A 23548-nucleotide genomic window follows, 5' to 3' on the forward strand; every position below is an offset into this window, starting at 1 on the left:
TCCTATAAAAAGCTTTACTTAAAGAAGTACCTGATTGATTACCTTGTCTCTAACTGTACAAAAAGCCCAATAAGATTACCATGTGCTAGTAGTACCTTAAGTATTGTATCAATTATAAAAGAAATAGTTGCAATAGTAGATATACTATTTTCACATTGAAAATGAAAAAACCTCAATGTTTTTGGGATATGCATTGTTCACATAACTTTCAATTGCTATGTTACTGATTTAATCTAAGAGGAACACACCGTATTTTGTTCCTTATCTTGAGTACAGTTATCATTTTCTTGTTTAGGTTGACATTGAAGTCATGGTTACTGCTGGAACTCCAATCCAGAAGGTGGTTTTACAAGAGGTTACAACTTGTAATGCAACTTGGGTTGTACTTGATAGGTAATTTTCTTTTTCTAGTTCCCTTATGTTTATGAATTTCAATTAATTAGGACGTTTAACATGCCATCTACTGATGAATTTTAAGTTTGTTTTGTTCTTTCTGTCACTTCTTAACATACTTAGATCTAGTGGTGAACTGCAAGTTGTAATATAACATGTTCTTCTGTAGTTTAGTTGAAATAGGGTTCAATTGCGGATGTGTTAATATGCTAACACATTGCGAGGTTGAAATTTTGACTTTCCTTGTTATTTAGTTAGTTGTGGCAGCTTAACTCAATTGGGTGGTTCTGTTTTATCACTTTTTTGTTTAAGAAAATGTTTGCTAAAGTTATATAGCAAATAATGAAAAAGCATAATGGATAAATCAATCAATTAAACTTTCTGCCCAAATCAAATTCTGTGTGCAAGTGTTAAACAAGATAATAACACAGATATAATATGCACAAATTGAACATATCAATTTTTATGTGGACACCCTCTAAAGGCGATAAACCTCTGGCACTTTTTTCGATAATGATAATTTACTATTCAACGAGATTAATATAAGACTCAAGTAATGACTTACAAGTACAACCAACCACTATTCAATGAAATTAATACAAGACTCAAGTAATGGCTTACAACCTAAGAAGCATGGACACCATATAGCGAAAAAACATTTTTTATATAGCTTTATTTGCCTTATATATGAATATAAATTTAATGCACAGAGATGTAATAGACAACAATGTGTATGTTGGTATATATATATATATATATATGTCCGTGTATTTTACTTTAATCCCAAACCATCTTTCTAAAATTATATAAAAGAAACTCGCAAATGTGTCTTGAGGCGTGTCCAAACTAGGGTTTCAAACGAACTGAGTTGTTCATGAATAGCTCGAGCTTGGCTCGTTTGATTTCGAGTCGTTTACTAAATGAACGAGCTCAAGCTCGAGCTCGAGATCGAGATCGATTTTTAGTCTCCTTTATTAATCGAGCTAAGTTCGAGTTGCCCCAAGCTTGAATCGATAAGGCTCGTGAACATAAAGAAACGAAATTAATATTTAGTTTTAATAAAATATCAAATCAATTTTCATTAATTCAATTTATTTTTTTGGTTTGTGTTGGGTGTTTGTGTAAATTTACATATTTGGTTAATGAAATTTTTATTAATATGGTTTATCAATTGCTTTTTTTTTATATTAATATGAGCTTTCTTGTATATTTTGCTCATAATTTTCTATTTTTCATTTGAATAAGTAAATTAATTTGAGCTAAATTTTTTTTCACGCTCAAACTTGGCTCGGTTATTGTAGAAATTTAATGTATAAAGAGAAATAGAGAATTGTATTATTGATTGATTTATATTGATATCTATTACAATGATTCATGATTCCTATATATAGAAGAGGGTGAGTGTGTAGTAGGTAAGGAGTAGGTGAAGTGGAGGTGGTAGTGGTGTAGTGGGTTAGGTTTAGTGGAGTAGGTGAGGTGGTAGTGGTGTAGTGGGTTAGGTTTAGTGGAGTAGGTTTAAGTGGGTGAAGTAGGTGGAGAGTAGGTGGATAGTGGGTTAGGTTTAGTGGAGTAGGTTTAAGTGGGTGAAGTAGGTGGAGAGTAGGTGGATTTTAACAGCCCCCCGCAAACTCAAGGGGGATAGGAACTAACCAACTTGAGTTTGGAGAGAGTAACAAAACAAGAAAATACATAAAAATAAAAGAGGATAAGAGACACTGTATGGTCGTGTCAGACCATTGGTGAAGACACTGGATGGTGGTGTCATAACGTTGTAGAGGACACTGTATGGGGGTGTCATAACCATGTAGAGGACACTGTATGGTGGTGTCATAACGGTGTAGAGGACACTTGATGGCGGTGTCAGACCGATGTAGAAGACAGTTTATGGGGTCATGTCGGACCGTTGTAGCAGACAATGTTGTGACAGTTGTGGTGACAGTTTACGGAGTCTTGCTGGACCCTTGTAGAAACTAACCGGAATCAATGTCGGGACAGTTTACAGAGTCTTGTCGGACCCATAAAGGAGCTAACCGGAATCAATGTCGGGACAGTTTACAGAGTCTTGTCGGACCCATGAAGGAGCTAACCGGAATCAATGTCGGGACAGTTTACAGAGTCTTGTCGGACCCTTAAAAAGTCGCACCCTCAAAAGGTGTGCCCAATCTTTCAAAAGGCGTGCCATCAAAAGGCGCGCCATCAAAAGGCGCGCCCACTTCATCAAAAGACGTGCCCGACAGAAAGCGTCGAGCCATCAAAAAGGGCGCCTGACACGCGGCGATGCATGTGATTGACAGAGCGCGTGTCGGCCTCGTCGTCTCTGTCTTTATAAACCAAAGCGAAGTCTGAGGCTTGGAAGCATAACAAACCAGTTGAAACCTCTTCGTTCTCTGTAACATTCTGTAACCAACCCTTCTCTGAAACACTCAGCAACCCAAAAACATGGCTTCTTCTTCTCGTTCAGCTACCCAGAACATAGCCTCTTCTTCCCGTGGTCTGCTCACTCTCTTTCCCGACCTCAACGAGTCAACAAGAGAGATAACTGGGGCGGTGGCCCCTGAACCTCAACCAAGCGCTTCCGGTTTTGCTCCGTTGAACTTTCCGATGCGGTCTGTGGAGCAAAAAATGGCGGTGCAGTCGGATGTGGAGGCCAATCAGTATACGTTGAAGTCATGTGTGGAGACCATGACTGCGGTCACAAACTTGTCGCACCGGCTTCAGAGTAGAACAAATGAGGTGCAGCAGTTAAACGCCCAACTGGCTCTGCTCCAACGCATGTATAAGGATGCGCGAGCAGAGATAAGTGTGCTAAAGGCGGAAAACAAGGAACTGAAGTGGAAGGCCACCGTGATGTTCCGATTTGGAGGGCCGCCATATGCTGTAGTGGAGGAGCAGGGTGGAGTGATCATGCCCAGTGGAGTGGGAAACACGGAGGCAACACCGTCAAGGGCCACCCAGGACGGAGGCAAGAAGAAAAGACCGGCGGAATAGGCGAAAAAGTGAGGTCGGTGGGTGGCCGTCTGCAGAAAAGAAAACAAATCTTGTGGTGTTGTGGTTGTTTTTTTTTTTTTTTTTTTTTGTTTTGTTTTTTTTTTGTTAAAATTGTGATCGGGGTTGATCCCTGAGATGAATAAAAGATGGTTTGGTGTGCAAAGCTATATGGTATGAATGGAATTTGAAAAAGATTAAAAAATAATGTGAAAGAAAAATAAAGAAAGAAATAATAAAAATATATTTGAAATCAAAATGAAAGATGGGGGAAATAAGGAAAGTGGTTTGGAGAAAATAAATAAAAATAATGGATTTTGAAATCAAACGGAGGAGAGAGAGGGGACAAGCCCATGTGAGAGAAAGAGGGGAAAAATGATAGCCGATGCACCCAAAAATAATCTAGCTGCTATCCACAGGCGCTTAGGGGAAGGAAATGGTAGCAAGAGACGGCCAACACCATATATGGCTATAGCAAAGAAATGGAGTATCAAGCTCAATGGGCTAGGATTTAGACCAGAGAGTAAAGCCACTGGTCCTGTTGAACACACACCTCCAAGGCTCAAATAATCAAAACATGCTTCACGCATTTCCTTCCTTGCTTGATCAGGAGATGCACAAAACACCTTATACAGGGCTTCAGTCATTCCTCCACCAGTTAAAGGATGACGCATGTTGAAAGCATCACCTATTAATAGTGCTCCAGGAGTAGGGTAAGGAGCAGCTGGCATACTTCTATTGGGCATTGTTCTAATACTTCCCTTATCAATTGCAGCTATAAATGAATCATGCAGCTCAGGTGGAACCTGGGGAGCCACCAGAGGGAAGCAAAGCCGAAGGCTGCTGCAAAGCCGAAGGCTGTAAAAGCGAAAAAGGAAAAGAAGGCTCCGGCTAAGACAAAAGCTGCTGCGCCAAAAGCTAAAGCCGCTGTGAAGATGAAAGCTGCAGTGAAGCTCAAGGCTGTGGCGAAGCCCAAACCAAAGCCGAAGGCGAAGGACCCTAACAAGAGGCAAATGAGCATGGAGGAGAAGCATAGATTGAGTGTTGGGTTGCAGAGTTTGCCCCAGGAAAAGATGCCACAGTTAGTGCAGATTATGAAGAAGAGGAATTCACATTGGCCTCAAGAGAGAGGATTTAGGTAGTGATGGGAAGATATGTGTAGAAAATAAGCGGAATAGGTTGAGGTCCGGCGGGCGGCCAAGGCGAGGTTGCCGCCCGCCGGTGAAACGAAAAATACTAAGTGCTTAACCTTGCTCTGATACCATGTAGAAATTTAATGTATAAAGAGAAATAGAGAATTGTATTATTGATTGATTTATATTGATATCTATTACAATGATTCATGATTCCTATATATAGAAGAGGGTGAGTGTGTAGTAGGTAAGGAGTAGGTGAAGTGGAGGTGGTAGTGGTGTAGTGGGTTAGGTTTAGTGGAGTAGGTGAGGTGGTAGTGGTGTAGTGGGTTAGGTTTAGTGGAGTAGGTTTAAGTGGGTGAAGTAGGTGGAGAGTAGGTGGATTTTAACAGTTATGTAATCGAGTTGGCTTGAGCCGAGCTCGATTCTTTAAGCTATACTTGAGCTTGAGTTCAATTAATTCTTAATAAACAACTTGAATACTCAAAATCCCTAGTCCAAACACAGGACGCTTGTCTGTGAAGTGTCTTGCAAAAAAAAATAAAAATAAAAATAAAAAAATAAAAGAATAATAATAATAGACATTCCACGTGGTGGACACGCATGTCCTTGAAGGGTCAGTGTCCCATACCTATCTGACGCGGACACAACAACCATTTTGAAGTGTTGGTACTTCATAGCTTACAACCAATCCCTCGGTAGAATTTTCACTTCAAACTCTTGTACTCCACGGCAAGTTGCCAACAATTCCCGATCCCCGTAACACAAGTGGCTTGGAACCACTAGTCGACTGTCTCTTGAATATGGTTTTTATCTCCCATTGAATCTTGCAAGACTTTAGCTTTGTTGCAACGACTCCAGCCAACTTTTGCAAATTGAAAATCGATGATACACTTTATCGGAGCATCACCCCAGGCTGACGTGGGTCTCGCCTTGATTGACTGGAACCCTAGGCTGGGGATAAAGGGATTGATATGCCTTCTCCCACGAGCTTTGGCTTCTAGGATCTGTGTTAGGTGTCCCTGCATCAGAAAGAATCATATATTCATAACTTCACAGATTTGTAATTCAGGAAAGAATTATCATAACCATTTGAAATTTGAGTTATGAAGTTAATATTATTCTCAAAGATGCTAAATCTTAAGTTGCGCCCTTGTTGACTTATATGCTCTCACAATTGCGTATTTCTCATAGACAAGAGTCATACAGTAATGGTCAATAGTTATGCTTTCTATAATTATTATTAATTGCATATCTGAGTTTCCATATGTGGATGTATGTATGCTTGTTCTTCATTTCGTCTTTATATTTCGCTGGTCTTGAGAACAAGTTAAAACTTCTTGGTAGGCACCTCAGGCGGGATTTGAGTTTTTACCTTAAACAAATATCTTCCAAGGTGGCGTTAATTCGTGATAACTTGTCTGTGGAAGTTTTGAGACCTCATACTACTATTGATACGGGCAATGTAGAACATAGGGTGGTCTATTCTATCTCCAAGCTTGTTCCACTGTCGGCTGTTCAAGATAACGAGAACAATGAGCAGTCTGTTATCTTTTGCAGAAGTTGCTCTGCATCCATGACTTCCTTGAAAAGTTCTAATAGGTCGTTCATGGAGAATAATCCTCTAATACCTGGTCGTGTTGTTATTGCTTATGATGCTACCAAGGACCGCAAGGAAAGAGAGCTTAAACTCACTGTTGATAATCTCCGATTGAGAGGAGACATTCTTCATGGAGGTGATACACTGATGCTGCTTGGAGTTCTGCATAGGCTTCCACACCCCAGTAAGTGTTTGACAAATTGCCTGTTAGTTAGAGGTTAAACTTTAGTTCTTCTACCTTATCTATGCCCATTATAGTTTAGGTAATATATATATATATGTGGGGTTTGGGTCATTTTCCAATTTGCTTTTTGAAAATGGATTCAATATCTATTTATTGGGTGTCTCGGATTAACCCCTCTTCATAAAAGTGCAAATGATAATGGATTTATTTAATTGAAACAATATTATCATTTGCTATTTAAAGCGATATGGGTTTGTTTGCTTCAACCCAATTTGTGATCTCACTGTAAGAATCATATGGTAGAGTTGTTTGAGTGTTGAAGGCTCCAAAGAGATCCCAAAACTGTAATGACTAAATTGAGTTTTGATCCTTTCATGGGGTCTAAGAGTTTTTGGTGACTCTTAATACTTTCTACCATCACCCCTATCTCACGACTGTGATATGAAAAGCCCACAATGGATTTTGGGATTCAAAATTTGTGGAAATATCAATATATTATGACCAACAGTTGGAAATTGAAGGATGCAGGTGCTTGTACTGCCAACAGTAGGTACAAACAATCATGAGAACAGTTCAAAGAAATCGTAAACACAGTTTTCTTAATCATCTTAATTGTTAAAGTTGATCTTATTTTAGGCCTCGTTTGGCAAGAGGCTATTTTAGCCAATTAGCCAAAAAGTTACTAAATTAGCCAAAAAGTCAACAACCCATACCAAAAAGTCAAAGATTCTCTTTTCTCTCTACTTTTTGCACATCTTTTCGTAATTAGCCAAAAAGTCATCCCAAACATACAAGTTTTTTTTACCTACCTTTTTAGCCAAGTAGCCAAAAAGTTACTAAATTAGCCTGTTCCCAAACGAGGCCTTATTTTAATTTTGATGTAGTGGGTTACCAAATGCAAGCATCCCCTGTTTCTTTTATGGGAACAAACATGATTGTGATGAAAAATGAAGTTTCAAAAAAGATTGATATGTATGTGGACATGCTCCTACAAAGCGCTGAAGAATGCAAAGATGAAAAGGTAATGAATGTTGTTTATATTTGCAATAGCTATTCCATATATTTAAGAGGCATTACAATCTATTGAGGTGGTTATTTTGAAAGAGCAAATATTATTCAGTGGTAAAAAGCTATGTTAATTTTGCATTGGCAGGGGGCTATAATGTTTTTATCTTCTTGCTGTGTATATGCCATTAGTTGAAATACTTCACAAGAGTCTTTGCAGTGTGAAGCACATAAGTCTGTGACTGTTACTGAGCTGATAGGAATGTGCTATATTCTAAATGCATCCAATGAACTTTCATGTGTGAGTTATTCTTGTTATAAATAAGTGCATAGCTTAGAGCATACCTATACTTCTAGATCTTGACACGGTGATTGTTGCATCTTTTTTAACCTTAATCTAAAAAAATGGTTTGTATGACAGTGTGATATAACCCAACACCAAATCAGATGTAACTAGTATTTATTGCTTACGTCACATAAGGAGAACAATGAAGATTTTATGAAGATATTCAATAAAACTTCACAAAATGTTAGAGGTACTATGGTGGTACATATTTTATAAACTGCTTTCATGTCATAATATGGATAATTAGTTTATGTTGTGAGGCTACATATAACTGTCGAAAAAATTTGATGAGCTTCTGGAATATTGTGAAGAACTGTGGAGAAAGTTGTACCTATATCACAGAATAACTGAAAGGTCAATTACTAATTCTAGCTGTCAAAGCTCTGCTTGCTTGTCTGAAAGTAATGAACTAATGATCCATTAGTATGAAAAATTTCAAAGATGATATTCTTATTGCCGTTATTAGCACCTCATAAATTATTTTGGACCCTCTAATTTTTAGGTTTTTTTAATTTATTTTATTATAATAATAACCTCAAATAAAATTACTATAAAGGACATCATTAATTTTGGGACATCCCATCTCACAATTAAACCTACACACCCACTACATCATGAATTAGGGTTTATGAGAGTACCCACCTCCATCACCACCCACCCATCTTCCCCAAATCCCAGCTTCAAAATCTACCCACCCTCAAAACCTTGAAAACCTTTTGGCGGCAATATTCCAACGGTAACAATGGCAGCCATTTGATTATCCACACTTCTTCGGCAATGACTATGAGTGAAAGTTTGTTTGGCAATCATAACTCCATAAGCCGAGAGAAGTACAACAATAAAAGCTTAGAGGAGGTTCATAGCTTTGATGTTGTTTTTAGCTTAGAGGAGATTGACCTTTTAAGGGTAAGTTTCTTGAAAAAAATGGCAAAAAAAATAAAATCTGTTTGTTATTTTTTCGGGACTGAACTTCCAAACATATAACCGAAATTCGGGAACACAAGCCCGAACATTGTTTATTTGTTTGGAAATAGGTAATCAAACATTATTTATAGGTTCAGACCTGTTTTACTAAGAAAACTAAATCAATTATTATCAATTTTTTTTGTAAGAGAATAAATTATTATGAGAAAATTATCAAATTATGTATATATATATATATGTATAGAGAGAGAGAGAGAGAGCATACCAATTGTGACAATGGTGGATGAGGTAGTAGATACAGTAATCACATTGCCTCTTTTTCTTCTTCTTCGTGGGCTTTGTTACGGTTTTTTGGAAGTGGGGTTTTTTTGGAGTGTAGGGGTGTAGGGGCGTGCGTTCAATGGGGGGAATATTTTTACAAGGATAATTTTGGTATTATTTTTGAAGGGGGGGAGGCAAGAAATTTTAAGGGTTTCAAAATTTATAAGTGGGGGTCTAAAGAAATGAGAGGTCCAAAATAATTCATGGGGTGCTGATAGCACTACTCTATTCTTAATAGTAAAAAATAGGATAAATTCAACTAACCTTCTATGAGATTTGGAGAAAATATAATTAGTTCCACGCGTTTGACATAAATACATTGGACTCCCATAAAGTTTTAATTTACATAACAATTGGTCCCTTTTTGTTAGTCATATGGATGAAAAAATGATGTTGTCATCTCTTTTACTCTGAAATGTATATTTTAACTCGTTTTTCTTTGTATTGTCACACCGTTTGTCTTTACATTACGTTAGTTATAGTCCCTTTAGCCTTATTAAAAGGGAGGCTGATGTAATTATGTTAAAACGGTGAGACTTGTTGTATTTCCGTCAAACTTTAGGGGAGGTTAGTGCAATTTAACCCTAAAAAATATTAGTATATGCCTCGAAAAAAGAAAAAAAAAACCCTAGAATGCTGTGGGATATTTTGTTCTTGGATGATTAAGACACGTTAACACAATGACATAGGTGGCATAAATATTGTTATTCAGGCTCGGTGACAACATACTGGTGGACTCATACTGTTATGGTCTATGAAGTATGGACATAGACACGGACACGGGACACGACACAAACACACTGACACACAAATTTTCAAAAAATGAGAGACACGACATGCTAGAGACAAGCTCAATATATATATATATATATATATTTATTATATGTAAAATTAAAAGATATATTATTTTTATTTATTTACTTTAATATCAAATATTATTCACAAATTAATTTTTTTCCCTACAAACACAAATAATTTATTCCATGTATGTTAATATTTAGCAAAAAAGAATATCCAAAAGAAAAAAGGAAAAAAAAGGGAAATAAAGGTTTTTGTCACAAAAAAAAAACTATAAAAAAGGTTTCATCAGAGAGAGAGAGAGAGAGAGAGAGTCAAATACGCATGCAAGGAGAGAGAGAGAGGGAATCGAACACAACGATAGAGAGAGAGAGAGAGAGACGAACAAACAGACACAGTGATGGAGAGTGACAAACAGAAGAAAGGATGAAAGAAGAAGAAAATGCAGAAAACCGAAGAAAGGATGACAAAAGAAGAAAATATGAAAATCGAAGAATAGATTCGAAGAAGATACCTCGATCTAGCCTCGATCTAGGGCTTTAACAGGTTCTTCACTCTCTCTCTCTCTCTGTGTCTTCAATGGATTAGGGTCTCTCTCTCTCTCTCTCTCTCTCTCTCTCTCTATTTCCAACGTGTCCGTAAGGTGTCCCAAGCGTGTCTGGCTGCAAAAATAAGAAATAAATAAATAAGGGGACACGCTAGGTAGAGTGTCCGACACGTGTCCACCGCATGTCTGACGCGTGTCCGTGTCCGACATGTGTCGGACACCCATACTTGCTTCCGGAGAGGTGTCTGTGCTTCATAGGGTGTAGGCTTGGGACTTGGGAGTTTGCTCCTCTCTAGATGTTAGGTTCGAAACCTTTTAGGTTCTATCAACCCTTGTGTTGGGCCAGTCAATATAGAGCTCTGCTCCGAATTAGTTGAGGTGGGATTGGTCCCCCTAGGGATTAGTCAAGGCGAACGCAAACTGGCCCGGACACCCTGAGTTGTTAAAAAAAAAAAAGAAAAAAAGTTAAACCTTTGATTATGTGTTTCATCATAAGGCTTTAATGCATTGTTTGTTGATCTACATCACAATGGATGGGTCTTCCCATTTATTCTCTTAAGGAAGATTGCATGATGTTAAAACCTATCACCTACTTCACCCACTTAAACCTACTCCACTAAACCTAACCCACTACACCACTACCGCCTCACCTACTCCACTAAACCTAACCCACTACACCACTACCACCTCCACTTCACCTACTCCTTACCTACTACACACTCACCCTCTTCTATATATAGGAATCATGAATCATTGTAAATATATCAATATATCAATCAATAATACAATTCTCTATTTCTCTTTATACATTAAATTTCTACATGGTATCAGAGCAGGTTTAGAACCTAATATTTTCGCTTCACCGGCGGGCGGCAACCTCACCTTAGCCGTCCGCCGGACCTTAACCTATTCCGTTTCTTTTCTACACATTCTGAACATTGACAAAGGTGACGACACGACAACACCAGGGACGCCGGGTGGACCATTGATATCGTCGATCCGAGTGGACTCGCTATCGTATACTGATCGGAAGTTAAGGCCGGGATGCAAGTGCTTGCCCGTTGAAGCTCCTTCCTGGGGTGCTCCTCACACCTGCCTCTTAGATTTCCCTGCTCCCGATGTCTCGCTCACCCGGAAGCTGGGAGCAGAGTTCGTAGGGACATTCATACTGATATTCGTGGCAACGGGAGGACCAATCGTGAACCAGAAATACAACGGAGTAGAGTCACTGATTGGGAACGCAGCATGCGCTGGTTTGGCAGTGATGATAGTGATTCTGTCTACTGGTTGCAACCATGAAACAAGAAGAGAATATTCCAAATGGATCTGGAAGCTAAGCCTGACCATTAGCATCAACATCTTGTGTCTAAAGTACACAAACTGATTTTCTCTCTTCTCTCTCTTAGCAAACCCAGCACAAATGGAGAGGGGCTACGAACCTCTCTCTCTCTCTATGCACTGACTCTCTCTTTTTTTTTCGGAAGCTTTGAGTTTTGAAAGGTAAAGACATACTAGACCCACTCACTTCCTTTTCTTATGAGGAGAACATTTTTAATATCTTTACTCACCCAACATGGATACCACTCACTTTCTTTTTTTTGTTTTTAATCTCACCCATCCACCGCCCAACTTTTGCCCCCCTCTTTTCTTATTTCTTTATCATCACACCAGACACCAACTTTTGTCCCCCTCTTTTCATTTCTTTTTATTTTTATATTATTCACCCACCTCTGCTTTTTTCAACTCTTTATTTTATTTTATTTCATTTCCCACACTGATGTTTTTCATATAATCCATCTACCAATTCTTTTTATCTATTTTCTTTATCCCTTGTTTTCTTTCCTTTTATTTTTATTTTTACACAAAAAAAAAAAAAAAAAAAACCGGAAGAAGACGAAACTGCACACCAAACTCATTTTATTCATATCAGGGGATCAACCCCGATCACAATTTTACACCAAAAAAAAAAAAAAAAAAAAAAAAAAAACAGAACAACCACATCCACAGGCAGGATTTTCTTCTCTACTCTGCTGCAGGTCTTTTCTTCTTGCCTCCGTCCTGGGCGGCCCTTGACGGTGTTGCCTCCGTGTTTCCCACTCCACTGGGCACGATCACTCCACCCTGCTCCTCCACTGCAGCATATGGCGGCCCTCCAAATCGGAACATCACGGTGGCCTTCCGCTTCAGCTCCTTATTTTCCGCCTTTAGCACACTTATCTCTGCTCGCGCATCCTTATACATGCGTTGGAGCAGAGCCAGTTGGGCGTTTAACTGTTGCACCTCATTTGTCCTACTCTGCAGCCGGTGCGACAAGTTTGTGACCGCAGTCATGGTTTCCACACATGACTTCAAGGTATACTGATTGGCCTCAATATCAGTTTGCACCGCCATTTTTTGCTCCACCGACCGCATCGGAAAGTTCAACGGAGCAAAACCAGTGTAGAAATTTAATGTATAAAGAGAATTGTATTATTGATTGATTTATATTGATTGTTCTATTTCTTACAATGATTCATGATTCCTATATATAGAAGAGTAGGTGGTAGTAGGTGGTAGGTGGAGTAGGTGAAGTGGAGGTGGTAGTGGTGTAGTGGGTTAGGTTTAGTGGAGTAGGTGAAGTGGAGGTGATAGTGGTGTAGTGGGTTAGGTTTAGTGGAGTAGGTGAGGTGGTAGTGGTGTAGTGGGTGGGTTTGGTTTAGTGGAGTAGGTGAGGTGGTAGTGGTGTAGTGGGTGGATTTTAACAGCCCCCCGCAAACTCAAGGGGGATAGGAACTAACCAACTTGAGTTTGGAGAGAGTAACAAAACAAGAAAATACATAAAAATAAAAGAGGATAGGTGACACTGTATGGTCGTGTCAGACCATTGGTGAAGACACTGGATGGTGGTGTCATAACGTTGTAGAGGACAAGGTATGGGGGTGTCATAACGTTGTAGAGGACACTGTATGGGGGTGTCATAACGTTGTAGAGGACACTGTATGGTGGTGTCAGACCGATGTAGAAGACAGTTTATGGGGTCATGTCGGACCGTTGTAGCAGACAATGTTGTGACAGTTGTTGTGACAGTTTACAGAGTCTTGCTGGACCCTTGTAGAAACTAACCGGAATCAATGTCGGGACAGTTTACAGAGTCTTGTCGGACCCATAAAGGAGCTAACCGGAATCAATGTCGGGACAGTTTACAGAGTCTTGTCGGACCCATGAAGGAGCTAACCGGAATCAATGTCGGGACAGTTTACAGAGTCTTGTCGGACCCTTAAAAAATACACTGTAGGATGGTGTATATAAGCTGCCCAAATATATATATATATATATATATGGAGATATATAGTGAGCCCTCAAAAGTCGCGCCCTCAAAAGGCGCGCCCACTTCATCAAAAGGCGTGCCTGACAGAAAGCGTCGAGCCATCAAAAGGTGAGCCGGAGACGCGGCGTGGCACGTGAGCGACAGAGTGGCGTGTCGGCCTCGGCTATTTAACCAAGGTTGAGGCGGAGGCTGTGCAAACCAGTCTGAAACCGCCGAAAATCCTTTGAAAAAACTCTTCCGTTTCTGAGAAAGAGATTCTGGAACACTCTGTTGCCATTCTGTAACAATCTGTAAAGACTCTGTATCCAACCCTTCTCGGAAACACTCAGCAACCCAAAAAACATGGCCTCTTCTTCCCGTTCAGCTACCCAGAACATGGCCTCATCTTCCCGTGGTCTGCTCACTCTCTTTCCCGACCTCAACGAGTCAACAAGAGAGATAACTGGTGCGGTGGCACTGGAACCTCAACCAAGCGCCCCGGAGTTTGCTCCGTTGAACTTTCCGATGCGGTCGGTGGAGCAAAGAATGGCAGTGCAGTCGGATGTGGAGGCCAATCAGTATACATTGAAGTCATGTGTGGAAACCATGACTGCGGTTACAAATTTGTCGAACCGGCTGCAGAGTAGGACAAATGAGGTGCAGCAGTTAAACGCCCAACTGGCTCTGCTCCAACGCATGTATAAGGATGCGCGAGCAGAGATAAGTGTGCTAAAGGCGGAAAACAAGGAGCTGAAACGGAAGGCCACCGTGATGTTCCGATTTGGAGGTCCACCATATGCTGCAGTGGAGGAGCAGGGGTTAGTGATCGTGCCCAGTGGAGTGGGCAACACGGAGGCAGCACCGTCAAGGACCGCCCAGGACGGAGGCAAAAAGAAGAGACCGGCGGCTCAGTAGAGAAGAAAAATCCCACTGTGGGTGTGGTAGTTTTGTTTTTGTTTGTGTGGGTTTTTTTTTTTTTTTTTTTTGATGTAAAAGTGTAATCGGGGTTGATCCCCTGATATGAATAAAATGACAAGGTTGTGGAATGTTGTTGGTGTTATTTTTTGGTGTTGTTTTGTTTAATAAGAAAAATAAAATAAAAGAAAATAATGGATAAAGAAAATAGAGAAAAATATTTGTGGATGGGTGATAAGAAAAAACAGCAGTGTGATTTTTTTTTTTTTTTTTTTGGTGGAATATAAAATAAATAATAATAAGAGAATGGAAAACGGGTAATGCTTACTAACAAGGGATAGGGAAAATATATTATAATAAAAAATATATATATATATATATATATTAAAATAAAAGAAAAGGGTGAAAGAACGTGGATGAAATAAATTAAGAGAAAGGAGAGATATGATTAAAGTGGGTTTGAAAGTGGGAAAAGATGAGAGAGGGAGATAGAGTGGGTGCATGATGATGATGTTGGGTCCATGGAGAGAGAGAGAGAGGGATGTCCAAGAAGCTTGTGCTTTTGACAGTTACACATTACCCAAGCTGTATGTGAAGATGCATGTTACTGTCTTACGCTTCTGCAGGCTTGGTATTCTTTGTGGGGCACTTGCAACACGTGACATTGAAAATTGTATTCGAAAATGATGACATCTCCAACATGAAACGTCTTGGAAGCAGCCCAGGCCTTGTAATCAATATTCCCAATGATGGTTCAACCAGCGGAGTCCCCAACCTTGTACACTGCTGCCATTGAAACCTTCAAGCCAGCAAACATGGCTACCAACAACAGAGCCACAGCTCTACACCCCACACCCAAATCCATGGCTAAGAGAGAGAGAGCAAATCGGGAAAAAACAGCAGTGACGAGCAGAAAAGCAGCGCCAGAAACGCCAACGACGACGACGAGTAAGAGTACAACCATGGATATGTGAGAGGCGAGGTGAACGGCGATAGAGGCTAGACGATGATGCGGGTGCCGCCGCCGACATAGCGGAGGAGGGGTGTAAGAAAATGTTGAAGAAGTCAAGGTATGTGTAGAAAATAAGCGGAATAGGTTGAGGTCCGGCGGGCGGCCAAGGCGAGGTTGCCGCCCGCCGGTGAAGCAAGAAATACTAAGGTCTTAACCTTGCTCTGATACCATGTAGAAATTTAATGTATAAAGAGAATTGTATTATTGATTGATTTATATTGATTGTTCTATTTCTTACAATGATTCATGATTCCTATATATAGAAGAGTAGGTGGTAGTAGGTGGTAGGTGGAGTAGGTGAAGTGGAGGTGGTAGTGGTGTAGTGGGTTAGGTTTAGTGGAGTAGGTGAAGTGGAGGTGATAGTGGTGTAGTGGGTTAGGTTTAGTGGAGTAGGTGAGGTGGTAGTGGTGTAGTGGGTGGGTTAGGTTTAGTGGAGTAGGTGAGGTGGTAGTGGTGTAGTGGGTGGATTTTAACAACCAGAGGCGCTTGGTTGAGGTTCACTGGCCACCGCACCAGTTATCTCTCTTGTTGACTCGTTGAGGTCGGGAAAGAGAGTGAGCAGACCACGGGACGAAGAGGCCATATTCTGGGTAGCTGGACGGGAAGAAGAGGCCATGTTTTTGGGTTGCTGAGTGTTTCAGCGACGCAGCGATTTCCGACTGGTACTTTCAGAGAAGGATTGGTTACAGAGTGTTACAAAGTTTCTCTCTCCGAAAACGCAGAGTTTTTCAGAGAAGGGTTGGATCCAGAGTATTTTTCAGAGTGTTTCAGTCTGACAATGTTCAGAGGTTTCAGCCTGGTTTGGTTTCCACAGCCTCCGCATTGGTTTATATCGACACTGACGACGCGGCCGACACGCCACTCTGTCGCTCACGTGCCTCGCCGCGTCTCCGGCTCACCTTTTGATGGCTCAACGCTTTCTGTCGGGCACGCCTTTTGATGAAGTGGGCGCGCCTTTTGAGGGCGCGACTTTTGAGGGCTCACTATATATATCCATATATATATATATATTTGGGCAGCCTATATACACCATCATACAGTGTATTTTTTAGGGGTCCGACAAGACTCTGTAAACTGTCCCGACATTGATTCCGGTTAGCTCCTTCAAGGGTCCGACAAGACTCTGTAAACTGTCCCGACATTGATTCCGGTTAGCTCCTTCAAGGGTCCGACAAGACTCTATAAACTGTCCCGACATTGATTCCGGTTAGCTCCTTCATGGGTCCGACAAGACTCTGTAAACTGTCTCGATATTGATTTCGGTTAGTTTCTACAAGGGTCCAGCAAGACTCCGTAAACTGTCACAACAACTATCACAACATTGTCTGCTACACCGGTCCGACATGACCCCATAAACTGTCTTTTCCATCGGTCTGACACAACCATTCAGTGTCCTCTACAACGTTATGACACCACCATACAGTGTCTTCACCATCGGTCTGACACGACCATACAGTGTCTCCTATCCTCTTTTCTTTTATGTATTCGTCTATTTTCTTGTTTTGTTACTCTCTCCAAACTCAAGTTGGCTAGTTCCTATCCCCCTTGAGTTTGCGGGGGGCTGTTAAAACCTATCACCTACTTCACCCACTTAAACCTACTCCACTAAACCTAACCCACTACACCACTACCACCTCACCTACTCCACTAAAGCTAACCCACTACACCACTACCACCTCCACTTCACCTACTCCTTACCTACTACACACTCACCCTCTTCTATATATAGGAATCATGAATCATTGTAAATATATTAATATATCAATCAATAATACAATTCTCTATTTCTCTTTATACATTAAATTTCTACACATGACAAATCCAACTTTCATCCTATGAAAAGCTTTACTTAAAAAAGTCTCTTAACTGTACAATAACCCCAATAAGACTACCATCTGCTAGTAGTACCTGAAGTATTGTGTCAATTATAAAAGAAATAGTTGCAATAGTAGATATACTATTTTCACATTGAAAATGAAAAAACCTGTGTGTTTTTGGGATATGCATTGTTCACAGAACTGCCAATTGCTACGTTACTGATTTAATCGAAGAGGAACACACTGTATTTTGTTCCTTATCTTGAGTACAGTTATCATTTTCTTGTTTAGGTTGACATTGAAGTCATGGTTACTGCTGGAACTCCAATCCAGAAGGTGGTTTTACAAGAGGTTACAACTTGTAATGCAACTTGGGTTGTACTCGATAGGTAATTTTCTTTTTCTGGTTCCTTTATGTTTATGAATTTCAACTAATTAGGATGTTTAACATGCCATCCACTGATGAATTTTAAGTTTGTTTTGTTCTTTCTGTCACTTCTTAACACTACCTAGATCTAGTGGTGAACTGCAAGTAGTAATATCACATGTTTTTCTGTACTTTAATTGAAATAGGATTCAATTGCAGTTGTGTTGATACGCTAACACATTGCGAGGTTGAGATTTTCATTTTCCTTGTTATTTTAGTTAGTTATGGCAGCTAAACTCAATTGGGTGGTTCTGTTTGATCACTTTTTTGTTTAAGAAAATGCTTGCTAAAGTTATATTATATAGCAAAGACTGAAAAAGCATAATGGATACATCGATCAATTAAACTTTCTGCCCAATTCAGATTTTGTGTGACTGTTAAACAAGATAATAACACAAGTATAATATACACAAATTGAACATATCAATTTATATGTGGACACCCTCTAAAGGGGAAAAACCTGGGGCACTTTTTTTGATAATGATAATCTGCTATTCAACGAGATTAATATAAGACTCAAGTAATGACTTACAACCAGTGTTTTTAAAGGCTCAAGGCACACTAAGGCGTTGAAGGTCTCTCGGGGCCTAGGGGCAAGGCGTGAGGCGAAGCGTGGGCTTTATTGAAGCAAGGCGCACAGTCCTAGTAAAAAATAGAAAAATTAACATAGGCTAATCATTCATAGTGCTAAGACTTTTTTTTTTTTAAAATAAAAAGTAATCAAGATTCAAGACAAATGGGCTTTACCAAATGGGCATGTTGCCACGCCAGATCTTTTCTATTACTTTCAGATGTCATTTTCTACGCAACAAATTTAATAAACGGATAATAATTTCAGTCAGTGTAATATAATGTGTGATTAATTAATTATTTGTAATTTTCTTTCCTAGCAGAGACGAGGAAAAAAAAAACAGAAGACCAACAACAGAAGGAAAAAAATGTGTGATTAATTAATTATTTGTAATTTTCTTTCCTAACAGAGACAAGAAGAAAAAAAAGACCAAGCAACAGAAGGAAAAAAAGAAGTTATGAACAGATCATGAAGTGATGAATAGATCAAAAAAAAAAAAAAAGTCCAACTCACCCAGCAAAGAAGCAGACCAAAAACAAAAAAAAACAAAAAAACACCGAGAGACGAGAGACGACAGCAAGCACCCAACAAAGAAGAAGAGGAGACGAAGGAGAATAAGGGAAACAAAAAAAAAAAACCCAGCATCATAGCGATGAAGAAGCAGAAGGAAAAAAAGAAAAAAAAAGAGAGACGAGACGACATCAAGCAGACGAAGAAGAAGAAGAAGACTAACCTGTAGCCGAAGCCGAAGTCGAAGTCTTCAATCAAAGACGAAGTTGCAATCGTATTGTGCTGCAGACTGCGCGATGAGAAGAGACGACATTGAAAAATTTTAGGGCTTCGACTCTCGTATGTGTTGTATGAGTTGCAATCGTATGTGTTGGACCCATTCAAACTCAGATCAGAGCCATCGATAAGCATCAGGGGGCAAAAAAAAAAAAATAGAAAGGCACGCTTAAGCGTCGCCTTGCGCCTATTCGTGCCTGGCCCAAGGCTCGGCCTAGGCGCGCGACTCATCTACCTCGCCTCGCCTTGGGTCTCTTTAGTTGCCGAAGTTGCGCTTGGATGCGGCTTGCGTCTAGGCGCGCCTTTCACAACATTGCTTACAACCACTATTCAATGAGAATAAATACAAGACTCAAGTAATGATTTACAACCTAAGAAGCATGGACACAATAGGGTGAAAAAATATTTTATACATATCTTTATTTGCCATATATATGATTATAAATTTAGTGCATAGAAATGTAATAGACATTAATGTATATGTGGATATATATATTTCCATGTATTTTACTTTGATCCCAAACCATTTTTCTAAAATTATATAAAAGAAACTTGCAAATGTGTCTTGAGGCGTGTCCAAACTAGGGTGGCAAACAAACCGAGTTGTTCATGGATAGCTCTAGCTCAGCTCGTTTGATTTCAGTTCATTTACTAAATGAACAAGCTCATGCTCGATTTTTAGGCTCGTTTATTAATCGAGCTGAGCTTGAGTTGCCCTGAGCTTGGCTCGATATGGCTTGTGAACATAAAGAAACTAAATTAATATTTAATTTTAATCTATGAAGAACGGACACATCTCCGAAGGCAGCGTATGGGTGTCCGACACATGTTGGACATGGACACGCTTCAGACACGTGGTGGACACATGTCCGACACTCTATGGGAGGTGTCCCCTTTTTTTTTTTTTTGAATTTTTTGCAGTTGGACTCGCTTGGGACATGCTTGGACACGTTCGGGACACGATTCTGAACAAAATCCCTTGCCTGTTGGTCGACAAAGAGAGAGAGAAGAGAAAGAAGGTGAAGAAGAACCTGAACATGTTGAAGCTCAAGAGGGTGAGGGTGAAGTTGAAGCCCTAGATTGACGTATGTCCTCCTTGTTCTTGTTTGCTTCGTTTTTCTTCTTCATTCATCACTTCGAAGGTCGTCTCTCTCTCTGTCACAGTTCGTCTCTCTCTCTCTCTCTCTCTCTCGCAGATCGTCTCCCTGTGTTTTTCGTCATCTCCCCCTCTCTGCTTTTCCCTTTTTGTTTTTCGTCTCTCGTTGATCGTCTCCCTCTCTTTGTTTTTCTCTCTCTCCCTTTTTATTTATTTTTTTCGTTTTCTTCTCATGAAAGACTCTCTCTCTCCCTTTTTATTTATTTATTTCTTTTTATTCTCATGAAAGATTGAAAATAATTTTTTTAAAATTTTTTTATAACAAAAACCCTACTTTTTATTTATTTATTTATACCTAAGACCCTCTTTTTTCCCTCTTTTTATTTTTTCTATTTTTTATTTTTTTAATTTTATACATATAATAAATAAATAATATTATGTATATTGAACGTGTCCCCAGCGTGTCGTGTCCCCTCGTTTTTTGAAAATTTGTGTGTCCACGTGTCCGTGTTGTATCCCATGTCCGTGTCTGTGCTTCATAGGTTTTAATAATATATCACATCAATTTTCGTTAGTTTATTTATTTATTTATTGTTTGTGTTTGGTGTTTCAGGGGAACCACTTTGTGTACTATGCCAAAGGTTAGGTGTGTACTCAATCTTTCCCTTCCCAAATACATATTAATGTGTATTAGTTGGGCGTTGTTATTTGTGTTTGATGTTTGTGTAAATTTACATATTTGATTAATGAAATTTATTATTAATATAAGCATTCTTGTATATTTTGCTCAAACGTTTTTTTTTTAATCTTAATAAGTAAATTTATTTAAGTTTAATTTTTTTTTTTTCAAGCTCGAGCCCGATCTCGAACTTGGCTCATTTATGTAATCAAGTTGGCTCGAGCTGAACTCGATACTTTAAGCTGGACCTGAGCTTGAGCTCAACTAATTCTTAATAAACAAACTTGAATACTCAAAGCTTGACTCGGCTCGGCTCATTTGCAACCCCACTCCAAACATAGGACGTGTGTTTGTGAAATGTCTTGTAAAAAAATAAAATAATAAAATAATTGACATGCCATGTGGTGGACACACGCATCCTTGAGGTGTCCGTGTGCTATACGTATCTGACACGGACAGGATGACCATTTTGAAGTTTTGGTATTTCATAGCTTACAACCAATACCTCGGTAGAATTTTCACCTTGAACTCTTGTACTTCTCGGCAAGTTGCCAATATTATTCTCAAAGATGCTAAATCTTAACTTGTGCCCTTGTTGACTAATTTGCTCTCACCACTGTGCATTTCTCATAAACAAGAGTCATACAGTAAAGGTCAATAGTTATGCTTTCTATAATTATTATTCAGTGCATATCTGAGTTTCCGTATTTGGATGTGTGTATGCATGTTCTTCATTTCGTCTTCATATTTTCACTGGTCTTGAGAACAAGTTAAAATTCTTGCCAGGCACCTCAGGCGGGATTTGAGGTTCTATCTCAAACAAATATCTTCCAAGATGGCATTAATTCATGATAACTTGTCTGTGGAAGTTTTCAGATCTTATACTACTACTCGTACGGACAATGTGGAACGTAGGGTGGTCTATTCTACCTCCAAGCCTGTTCCACTGTCGGCTGTTCAAGATAATGAGAACAATGAGCAGTCTGTTATCTCTTGCAGAAGTTGCTCTGCATCCATGACTTCCTCTAAAAGTTCTGCTATACTTGAGAACAACTTGACATCTTCATTTACGCACAGGTCACGGGAGCATCACTTTTCATCCGGTGATTTGGGATCTACTTCAAAGCAAGAAAAATCAGGTCAAAAAGCTTCTTGTGACTTTAAATTGGTTAAAAAATCATACTGTGTTTATATTTGACTGCCGAGTCTGAAATGCATAGTTCCTATGCTATGCACTTTAGCAGTGCTTGAGGTATTACCTCTGTTGGGTATGACACTTGACATTCTTTTAGCTTCCTTAAGCAAGCACGTGCACAAGGCTTCTTAGAAGATAGCTCTCAACCAACCGATGAAATTGTTTTCCCGAGGAATGTTTTTTCACGGACATTGTTTTGAGTATGCTACCATCGATAGAAAAATAACTTGTTTACCTGCCTTCTATAAGATGAAATCAATATTTGAGTTATTTGCCAAGTAAGTTAATTTCGTAGATGCATTCTTTAAGGGGAAAATATGGCTAGTCAGCCATATGTAGAAGTGAAAAATTATAAGAGTCATCTGTACCTGATTAGTTATAATACAACATTGACTTTTGTATAGATTCATTGTCTGGCTGTAGAAACATTCTTATGCAGTGATTTTAACAACTAGAGAGTAATGACCTCAATTAGGTGTTGATATCCAATATAAACAGAAGGTGCCAAACATGGTAACTTTTAAGGGAAGTGAACTGAACCCGAGTCCTGATGCATAAATATTGCTTTCCATTTCTCAATTACTATTATTATTATTATTATTATTATTACTATTTAGCTTTTGAATTTTAGAAGTTGTCCATTGATACTTTACTGATATTACTTTTAGAGTGCTAAAGCTTGTGACTTTGAGAAATGCATGGATTTTTGAAGACATTCAGGGACGTGGATGCTTTGTGAGAGGAAGTTCGAAGTTTGGCATCTTTTTGGGTCTAAATGTTTCCACCGTTTGTAGAGATCCAACTTTTCTTGAAATCTAGTGATGGGATGGCCATTTGTGTAAACATGATTTCTTGCCTTTGGGTCATTTTTGTTTGATAGTGCAGGACCTCTTGTCCTCCTTTGTACTGTTTTGATTTTTATAGAATAAAATCATTTTTTTTTAAAAAATTTTTATGGATGCTTACATTAATTTATATAATAAATGTCTTGTGTACATATAATAGTCATCGTACTAATAATGATGTTAACAAATCCTACAACTTATTCATGACATTTATCATATTATTCAAGTAGGTTCTGTTTCAAATTTCAAAATTTTATATTATTTATCACATCAATTAATAAGAAAATTATAAAATTTATTAATTTATAAAACATTTCTTATCAAGTCACTAAGATTGTTTCAAATTTCAAAATTTTATATTATTTATCACATCAATTAATGAGAAAATTATAAAATTTATTAATTTATAAAACATTTCTTATCAAGTCACTAAGATTGTGGCCTTGGCTGACTAAGCCTCCGTTTGGGATGCGGATTGACTTTTTGGTTTTTTTGGCTATTTGAGCCTGGGCTCAAAAGCTTGGTTTGGGAAGAGTTTTTTGACTTTTTGACTTTTTTGACTTTTTTTGTGAGAAAAGAGTGTAATGATTATGGGTTGGATGTGATGTTTTGTCTGTTGTTGTTCAAATAGCTGTCTTTTATGGTTCAAAGAGCCAAAAGAGTCCAAATGAGCTCTTTCCAAA

The 23548-nt window shown here is 39.0% G+C and overlaps 1 protein-coding gene and 1 long non-coding RNA gene across 22 annotated transcripts in view; both read left to right on the top strand.

The window, feature by feature from the left end:
- LOC114314935 (uncharacterized) overlaps positions 1-22969 on the top strand; it is a 37734-nt gene extending 14765 nt beyond the window's left edge. Inside the window, exons 3-9 of one of the 21 annotated variants that reach the window (XM_082921271.1) lie at positions 296-393; positions 5859-6295; positions 7180-7316; positions 17558-17655; positions 20760-20792; positions 21612-21964; positions 22689-22969. In XM_082921271.1, the coding sequence (XP_082777397.1) occupies positions 296-393; positions 5859-6295; positions 7180-7316; positions 17558-17655; positions 20760-20792; positions 21612-21964; positions 22689-22696 (1164 nt within the window). In that variant the 3' untranslated portion in view covers positions 22697-22969. Of the gene's footprint in view, positions 1-276; positions 394-5858; positions 6296-7179; positions 7317-17557; positions 17656-18673; positions 19095-19854; positions 20607-20759; positions 20793-21611; positions 22424-22688 lie in introns of those variants that run through there. The other 20 variants (XM_082921276.1, XM_082921272.1, XM_082921277.1 and 17 more) reach the window with 20 other exon arrangements.
- LOC145822875 (uncharacterized) lies at positions 1802-2094 on the top strand. Its single transcript, XR_014364714.1, has 2 exons — positions 1802-1892; positions 1953-2094. It is a non-coding gene; the product is annotated as an uncharacterized LOC145822875 (long non-coding RNA).
- Positions 22970-23548: the final 579 nt, after the last annotated feature.

Source organism: Camellia sinensis, chromosome 3 (genome assembly GCF_055761805.1).
Source record: "Camellia sinensis isolate YWXY chromosome 3, ASM5576180v1, whole genome shotgun sequence".
In the NCBI taxonomy this organism is placed as follows: Eukaryota; Viridiplantae; Streptophyta; class Magnoliopsida; order Ericales; family Theaceae; genus Camellia; species Camellia sinensis.